At 67.1% G+C, this 8365-nt stretch overlaps 2 protein-coding genes and 1 long non-coding RNA gene across 3 annotated transcripts; 1 reads left to right on the forward strand and 2 right to left on the reverse strand.

The window, feature by feature from the left end:
- Window positions 1–47: 47 nt before the first annotated feature.
- On the reverse strand, window positions 48–1452 carry GPHA2 (glycoprotein hormone subunit alpha 2). Its single transcript, XM_034071806.1, has 3 exons — window positions 1365–1452; window positions 636–817; window positions 48–183 (listed from the first exon to the last, which is right to left on the reverse strand). The coding sequence occupies exons 1-3, from the start codon at window positions 1450–1452 to the stop codon at window positions 82–84; spliced, it is 372 nt and encodes a 123-aa protein (XP_033927697.1). The 3' UTR covers window positions 48–81.
- Window positions 1453–1551: 99 nt separating this feature from the next.
- On the forward strand, window positions 1552–4082 carry ARL2 (ARF like GTPase 2). The gene is made up of 5 exons (XM_034071805.1): window positions 1552–1682; window positions 2352–2462; window positions 3224–3386; window positions 3730–3810; window positions 3932–4082. The coding sequence occupies exons 1-5, from the start codon at window positions 1555–1557 to the stop codon at window positions 4064–4066; spliced, it is 618 nt and encodes a 205-aa protein (XP_033927696.1). The 5' UTR covers window positions 1552–1554; the 3' UTR covers window positions 4067–4082.
- Window positions 4083–4422: 340 nt separating this feature from the next.
- Window positions 4423–5871, reverse strand: LOC117437461 (uncharacterized). The gene is made up of 4 exons (XR_004550456.1): window positions 5828–5871; window positions 5589–5639; window positions 4856–4922; window positions 4423–4521 (listed from the first exon to the last, which is right to left on the reverse strand). It is a non-coding gene; the product is annotated as an uncharacterized lncRNA (long non-coding RNA).
- Window positions 5872–8365: the final 2494 nt, after the last annotated feature.

Raw genomic sequence — 8365 nt, forward strand, 5'->3', positions numbered from 1 at the left:
CCCGGACCCCCCCCAACCGGAACCCCCCCCAGCACCCGGAGCCTCTGTTCGTGCTCTCGGTTCCTTTAATGGCGCCCGCGGTCAGTACCGGCCCAGCCGGCACAGGTCACAGCGGCACGAACGGGCGGACACCGTCCGGAACCGGCGACGGGCACGGCCGGGGCAGCGCAGCGTCACCAGGACCTGAGGGGAACGTGCTGACGTCAACGCGCACCGACACGCTAGGACACCCCCCAAACACGTGCTTCCACACAAGCACCGCCCCTTCCACCCCAAACCACGCCCCTCCCATCCAAGCCACGCCCCTCCCACACCAAACCCCTCCCCTCCTCCCAAACCACGCCCCTCCTACTTAAGCCACGCCCCTCCCACACAACCCCCTCCCTCCCAAGCCTCGCCCCTCCCATCTAAGCCCCGCCCCCTCCCACTCAAACCCCGCCCCTCCTTCCCAAGCCCCTCCCCTCCGATCCAAGCCCCGCCCCTTCCAACCCAAACCCCTCCCTCCTCCCAAACCCCGCCCCTCCCATCCAAGCCCCCCATCCAAGCCACGCCCCTCCCTCCAAACCCCGCCCCTTCCATCCAAGCCCCGCCCCTCGCACCCCAAGCCCCGCCCCTCCCCTCCAAACCCCGCCCACCTTGCTCGCCTGTGCCATGGTGCAGCAGCGCCCCCTGGAGGTCTGGAGGTGTCTGCTGGCGGCCAGCACAGCGCGGGGGGAGGGGGCGGCGCTGGACTCGCAGTGTCCCACGCATGCGCCAGCAGCCCCCCCCCGGCACCCAGGGACCCCCGGCACCAACGGGACCCCTGCGGGACCCACACCTGGGGGCGGGGCCAAGGGGGGGCGGGACCCACACCTGGGGGCGGGGCCAAGGACGGGGGGGGACCCCAAAACCGGGGGGGGAAGAGGGAACCCGAACATGGAGCCCCTGGGGGGGGACCCCCCAACATCATGGGGGTGGAGGCGGGGGTTGGGGTCCTGATGGGGTCATGGGGGGGGGGTTGTGGTTTTGGGGGGTCCCGGATGGGAATGGGAGGATACCAAAGGGGGGGTTGGTGGTCATGGGGGGGGCGGTTGGGGGTCATGGGGGGGGTCGGGGTTTTGGGGGGGTCCCGGGTAGGAATTGGGGGGTCCCAAAGGGGGGGGGGGGTTGGGGGTCAAGGGGGGGGTTGGGGGGGGGTCGGGTTTTTGGGGTGTCCCGGATGGGAATGGGGGGTTCCAAAGGGGAAGGGGTTGGTGGTCTTGGGGGGGGGGGGGGTTGAGGGTCATGGGGGGGGGGTCTGGGTTTTGGGGGAGTCCCGGGTAGGAATTGGGGCGTCCCAAAAGGGGGGGGGATGTGGGGGGGGTTGGGGGGGGTCCGGGACTCACAGCGCAGGCGGCATCCGGGTCCTTCGGGCAGCGCTAGGGCGGGGGGGGGCAGCGGGAGGAGGAGGAGGAGGAGGATGAAGGCGGCCATGGTGGGAACCCCCCCCCGGGGTCCTCCTGCCCTGCAGGGGGCGCTGAGCGCTGCACCGCACGCCCCGGAAGCTGCGCTGCGGCGGAGAGGAAGGGGCGGAGCATGGAGGTACCGCTGGCCAATGGGAGCGAAGGGGGCGGGGCCAGGCGGCGGCGCGCGGCGGCCATGGGGCTGCTGACGATCCTGAAGAAGATGCGCGAGAAGGAGCGAGAACTGCGGCTGCTCGTGCTGTGGGCGGGGCTTAGGGGGGCGGGGTCAGGGAGGGGGCGGGGCTTATGGGGGGCGGGGCCGGGTGGGGGTGAGAGGTGGGGGGGGGGAATGGGGCAATGAGATGGGGCGGAGGCATTGGGGAGGGGCTTATGGGAGGGGCTATGGGGAGGGGGCGGGGCTGAGGGAAGAGGGAGGGGCTTAGGAGGGGTGGGGTTAAGGGAAGAGGGCGGGGCTTATGGGAGGGGAGGGGCTATGTGGGAGGGTGGGGCTGAGGGGAAGAGGAATGGGCTTGTGAGGGGTGGGGTAATGGGAAGTGGGCGGGGCTTATGGGAGGGGCTTAGGGGAAGGGCGTGGCTGAGGGAAGGGGGAGGGGCTTGTGAGGTTGTGGTTAAGGGAAGTAGGCGGGGCTTATGGGAGAGTGGAGGTGTAATGGAGTGGGCGGGGACAATTGAATATGGGCGGGGCTAATGGAAGGGGCGGTACTAAAGAAAAGGGGCGGGGTTAATGGGAGAGGGCGGGGCTGAAACGTGGGCAGGGCCAACGCAAGAGTGTATCCAATGAGGAGGGGAAAGGGCTGTGCAGGGGGCGGGGCCTGTACAAGTGGGCGTGGTTTGTGGCTGTGGGCGGAGCCAAACGGGGTGAGGCTCAGAGGTGTGAGGGGCGGGGTCTCATGGCCACGCCCCTCGCAGCGGATTGGACAACGCAGGGAAGACGACCCTGCTGAAGAGGTTCAATGGGGAGGACGTGACCGGAACCGCCCCCACCCTCGGGTTCAACATCAAGACCCTGGAGCACCGCGGGTGGGGACCGGACATGGGGGCAATGGGGGGGGTGGGGGGGGCATGGGGATTATGGGGACAGGGGGTCTTGGGGGTCATGGTGATGATGGAGCTCATGATGGAGCCCATGATGGTCTCCATGGTGGTGTCCATGATGGTTTCCATGGTGATGTCCATGATGATGCCCATGATGATCTCCATGATGGTCTCCATTGTGATGCCCATGATGGTTTCCATGGTGATGTCCATGATGGTCTCCATGGCGATGCCCGTGATGGTTCCCATGGTGATGCCCGTGATGGTCTCCATGGTGATGCCCATGATGGTGCCCATGATGGTCTCCATGTTGGTCTCCATGGTGATGTCTATGATGGTCTCCATGGTGATGCCCATGATGGTCTTCATGGTGATGTCTATGATGGTCTCCATAGTGATGTCCATGATGGTGCCCATGATGGAGCCCATGGTGGTCTTCATGGTGATGCCCATGATAATGTCCATGATGGTCTCCATGGTGATGTCCATAATGGAGCGCATGATGGTACCCATGGTGATGCCCATGGTGATTCCCATGATGGTCTCCATGGTGATGCCTATGATGGTGTCTATGGCGATGCCCATGATGGTCTCTATGGTGATGTCTATGATGGAGCCCATGATGGTCTCTATGGTGGTACCCATGGTGATGCCCATGATGGTCTCCATTGTGATGTCCATGATGGTCTCCATGATGGTCTCCATGACGATGCTCCTGACGCTCTTTTCCCCCCCCCCCCCCCCAGGTTCAAGCTGAACGTGTGGGACGTGGGGGGGCAGAGCTCCCTCCGCTCCTATTGGCGCAATTACTTCGAGAGCACAGACGGACTCGTGTGGGTCGTGGACAGTGGGGACCGGGAGCGGCTGCAGCTCTGCGGGAAGGAGCTGAGGGGGCTGCTGCGGGAGGAGGTGGGGGGCAGGGGGGTACGGGGGGGTGGGGGGTACAGAGGGGGTGGGGGTACAATGGGAATGGGGGGCCACAATGGGGATGGGGGGTATGGAGGGGATGTGGGGGTACAGAGGGGGGTGGGGGCACAATGGGGATGGCGGGTACAATAGGGATGGGGATACAGTGGGGATGGGGGCACAATGGAGGTGGGGGGGCACTATAGGGATGGGGGTACAATGGGGATGGGGACACAATGGGGATGGGGAGGCACAATGGGGATGGGAGCACAATGGGGATGTGGGGTCTGCAGTGGGGTCTCCCATTGAGGACGGGTGTCTCTGACCCCCCCCCCCCCCCCCGCAGCGCTTGGCCGGTGCCACCCTCCTCGTGTTCGCCAACAAACAGGACCTGCCTGGGGCGCTCCCGGCCAGCGCCATCCGCGAGGTGAGGGAGGGGGGAGGGGGATGCTCCATCCCCTGTATCCCTATGGGGGGGGTGGATGTTGGGGTCCCCCCCAGCTCCCTATGGAATGTATGGATCCTGTATCCCTGTGCCCCCCCCCCAGGCGCTGGAGCTCGACAGCATCCGCAGCCACCATTGGTGCATCCAGGGCTGCTCTGCATTCACCGGCCACAACCTCCTGCCTGGCATCGATTGGCTCCTGGATGACATCGCCAGCAGGGTCTGCCCCCCCGACTGACCCCCCCCATGGACCCCCCCATTGACCCCCACATTGCCCCCCCCCCGGTGCCAATAAAGGTGGTTGGAGGCCAATGGTGCCCCATAGGACTCAACTGCAGCACGGGGGGGGTCTCAGTGCTTTATTGGGGGGGGGGTCAGGGCAGGGCCCCCCCCGGGGGGTCCCTGAAGGCGGGGGGGGGGCAGAAGGGGCCCCTCTGCATCCTCAGTGGTTTCCAACAGGCCCCATGCGGCCGCCTGGGGGGGGGGACACACACGCACGAGGTCACATGGGGTCCATAAGGACCCCCCCGCCCCATTGGATCGCTCCATGGGGCTGTCCCCGTGTCCCCCCCCCCCTGCGCTCACCGGGTGCCGGTTGTGGGGCTCAGCACCGGGGGGGGGGCCCAGCACCCTCTGCAGAGCCTCAGCCACCCGTTGGCTCAGCACCGTCCGCTCCAGCACCAGCGCCTGCGTCTGCAGACACAGACCTGGGAGCCCGAACATCCGAGGACTCCCCGGGACCCCCCCCTGGACCCCCCCCTTGGGAACCCCCCTGGGACCCCCCCCCCTTGGGAACCCCCATTGGGACCCCCCATGGGGAACCCCCTTGGGACCCCCCCCTTGGGACCCCCCCGGGATCCCCCCTTGGGATCCCCCCTTCGGAACCCCCCTTGGGACCCCCCCTGGGGAACCCCCATTGGGAACCCCCCTGTGACCCCCGAGCATCCGGACACCCCCAGGACCCCCCCAAATCATCGGGCCCCCCCTTCCATGCCTCAGGGTATCCCCCCCCCCCCCCCCCCCTTACCAGCCCCTGCACCCGCTCCTCCAGGAGGCGATTGAGCCGCTGGGAATTGGCGTAATCATCCTCGAGCCTGCGGGGACCCAATGGGAGCACTGGGAGGGGGCACTGGGAGCACTGGGAGGGGGCACTGGGAGCACTGGGAGCACTGGGAAGGGGGCACTGGGAGCACTGGGAGCACTGGGAGAGGGGCACTGGGAGCACTGGGAGCACCGGGAGAGGGCACTGGGAGCACTGGGAGCACTGGGAGAGGGGCACTGGGAGCACTGGGAGGGGGGCACTGGGAGCACTGGGAGAGGGGCACTGGGAGCACTGGGAGCACCGGGAGAGGGCACTGGGAGCACTGGGAGAGGGGCACTGGGAGCACTGGGAGGGGGCACTGGTTGCACCGGGAGGGGTGCACTAGGAGCACTGGGAGGGGGCACTGGTTGCAGCGGGAGGGGGGCACTGGGAGCACTGGGAGGGGGCACTGGGAACCATGGACAGGGACTGGAAGCTCCGCAGGGTCCAGACTGGACGCACTGGGAGCGCTTCCCAAAGGAAGGGGACTGGGAGTCACTGGGAGCGCTGGGAGCAAGGGGATGGCAGAAGCCCCGCCCACTTATATATAGCCCCTCCCATTTTATATATGTGCCCACGCCCACTTAAGTACGCCCCGCCCACAGGGAGGTGGCCCCGCCCACCGGAGGTGCGGCCCCGCCCGCATGTAGGCGTGGTCTCCGTAAGCCCCGCCCCTCACCGGTCAATCCGCTCCCGCAGCGCCTCCAGCTCCGCGCTCGGTGGGGGGGGGCTGCGGAGAGAAGAGGGGGGGGGAGGGGGGGGGGGCAGTGGATGTGGAGCCCCCAAACAGAGCCGGGACCCCCAAAACAACCCCGGGACCCCCAAACCCCCTCCCAGAGCCCCCCACCAGTTCTCACTGGGACCCCCCTAAATCCCCCAACCCCATCCAAAGGACCCCCCCATCCCCCCCCCACTCACCCCCTCTGTCCCTCGGAGCCTCCGGTCACCGCCGGGTCCTGCTGGAATGAGGGGGGGGGGGGTCAGACCCTTGGGACCCCCCCCCAAAATGGACACCCCCAAACCCCCTCCCCCCCTTACCTGCCCTTCCTCCTCTTCCTCCTCCTCCTCCTCCTCCTCGACGCCCCCCCCCGGCCCCGCCCCCCCCCTCGGTGGCCACCCCAGTGCCCGGAGCCGCGCGGGGCTCAGGACCCTCCGGGTGAGCTCATCCAGGAACCGGGAGAACCGGGGCCCCCCCCGGGGCCCCCCCACGGCCTCCAGCGAGCGCCAGCGCCGGGGGGGGCCCCCCCCTCCCCCCCCCGGCCCCCCCAACCCCTCCTGGCTCCGGCTCTGCCCCCTCCGCAGCCCCCCCGACCCCCCCCACGGGGCGGGGGCACCTTTGGGTGCCGGGGGGGGGGCGGGGAGGGGGCGCCCCCTTGCGTCGGGGGGGACCCCGAGGGGACCCCGGGGGGGGGTCACCGGGGGGGAGCCGCTCGTGGCTGCGGCTCAGCCCACGGAGCGGGGGGAGGGGCTCCGGGGGCCGGGGGGGGGGCACGAGAGGCCCCATTGGGTCCCTGCGGCCTTGGCCCCCCCCCGAGGAGGAGGAGGAGGAGGAGGGGGGGGGGGATGGGGAGGAAGGGGGGGCCCCGGGGGGGGGGCCCGGGGGGGTGAAGAAGCGCTCGAGCAGCTGCAGCGTCCCCGGGGGCACAGCCCCCCCCCGAGCCCCCCCCCGGGCCCCCCCGGCGGGGGGAGCGGGGCACAAGGGGGGAGCCCCGCGGGGCCCCCCCGCTCATGGCGGGGTCGGTGCTGAGAGCGGCTCCAGCTCCAGACCCGGTGCTGATGGAGCCGGAGCTGGAGCCGGGTCCTGAGCGCGATCCTGTCCCGATGGGATCCGGTTCGGGTCCGGTCTGATCCGGTCTGGTTCGGTTCTGGTCCGGTCCGGTCTGATCCGGTCTGGTTCGGTTCCGGTTCGGTCCGGTTCGGCTCCGGTTCAGTTTGGTTCGGTTCCGGTCCGGTTCGGTCCGGTCTGGTTCGGTTCGGTTCAGCTCAGATCCTGTACAGCTCCGGTCCAATCCGGTTCGGTTCGATTCAGGTCCGATCTGGTCCGGTCCGATCCGGTTCAGCTCCGCTCCAGCTCCAGGCTTTGTCCCGCTCCCAGTTCTGGCTCCAGGCTTTATACTGGACCCGGCACCACGTGACACCCGATTGACCCCCCCCCCCCCCCCCCCAATCACCCTCATCCCATGGGAAGTGTGGACATTGTCCGTCAGGGTTGTACCGGTGGCACCGGTTGTACCGGAGTCCCTGATACTGGTGGCACTGGTGATGGCTTTAGTGGTTGTACTGGTGTCGCTGGTGCTGATGTACCATCCATCGCCACCTGTACCGGTGACACCGGTGTCCACATCACCCACATCACTGCCTGTACCGCTGATACCGGTGCCCCTGCACTGCCTGTACTGGTGATACCAGTGCCTCCATCGCTGCCTGTACCGGTGACACCGGTGTCCCCATCACTGCCTGTACCGCTGATACCAGTGCCCCTGCACTACCTGTAACAGTGATACCAGTGTCCCCATCGCTGCCTGTACTGGTGACACTGGTGTCCCCATCACTGCCTGTACTGGTGATACCGGTGCCTCCATCACCACCTGTACCGGTGATACCGGTGTCCCTATCACCGCCTGTACCGGTGATATCGGTGTCCCTGCACTACTTGTACCGGTGATACCGGTGTCCCCATCACCACCTGTACTGGATACCGGTGCCTCCATCACTGCCTGTACCAGTGATACCGGTGCCCCTGCACCACCTGTACCGGTGATACTGGTGTCCCCATCACCACCTGTACCGGTGATACCGGTGTCCCTGCACCGCCTGTACCGGTGATACTGGTGTCCCTGCACTACTTGTACCGGTGATACTGGTGTCCCATCACCACCTGTACCAGTGATACCGGTGTCCCATCACCGCCTGTACCAGTGATACCGGTGTCCCCATCGCCACTGTACCAGTGATACCGGTGTCCCCATCACCACCTGTACCAGTGATACTGGTGTCCCCATCACCGCCTGTACCGGTGATACCAGTGTCTAAATCACCGCCTGTACCACTGATACCGGTGTCCCCATCACCTCCTGTGCTGGTGATACTGGTGCCCCTGCACCGCCTGTACCGGTGATACCGGTGTCTAAATCACCACCTGTACCGGTGATACCGGTGTCTAAATCACCACCTGTACCGGTGATACCGGTGTCCCCATCACCGCCTGTACTGGTGATACCAGTGTCCCCATCACCACCTGTACCAGTGATACTGGTGTCCCCATCACCACCTGTACCGGTGATACCAGTGTCCCCATCACCACCTGTACCGGTGACACTGGTGTCCCATCACCGCCTGTACCGGTGATACAGGTGTCCCCATCACTGCCTGTACCACTGATACCGGTGTCCCCATCACCGCCTGTACCGGTGACACTGGTGTCCCCATCACCGCCTGTACCACTGATACCGGTAT

The sequence above is a fragment of the Melopsittacus undulatus genome, chromosome 22 (assembly GCF_012275295.1).
Source record: "Melopsittacus undulatus isolate bMelUnd1 chromosome 22, bMelUnd1.mat.Z, whole genome shotgun sequence".
Lineage (NCBI taxonomy): Eukaryota > Metazoa > Chordata > Aves > Psittaciformes > Psittaculidae > Melopsittacus > Melopsittacus undulatus.

Bases quoted from the DNA above. Each gene is read 5' to 3' on its own strand.
- GPHA2 (XM_034071806.1), bottom strand. From the start codon at position 1,452: ATGGCCGCCTTCATCCTCCTCCTCCTCCTCCTCCCGCTGCCCCCCCCC. The intron at 818-1,364 runs GTGAGTCCCGGA...CCCCGCCCCCAG, and splicing joins ACCCGGATGCCGCCTGCGCT to GTGTGGGTCCCGCAGGGGTC. The intron at 184-635 runs GTGGGCGGGGTT...CGTTCCCCTCAG, and splicing joins CCATGGCACAGGCGAGCAAG to GTCCTGGTGACGCTGCGCTG.
- ARL2 (XM_034071805.1), top strand. From the start codon at position 1,555: ATGGAGGTACCGCTGGCCAATGGGAGCGAAGGGGGCGGGGCCAGGCGG. The intron at 1,683-2,351 runs GTGGGCGGGGCT...CGCCCCTCGCAG, and splicing joins GAACTGCGGCTGCTCGTGCT to CGGATTGGACAACGCAGGGA. The intron at 3,387-3,729 runs GTGGGGGGCAGG...CCCCCCCCGCAG, and splicing joins GGGGGCTGCTGCGGGAGGAG to CGCTTGGCCGGTGCCACCCT.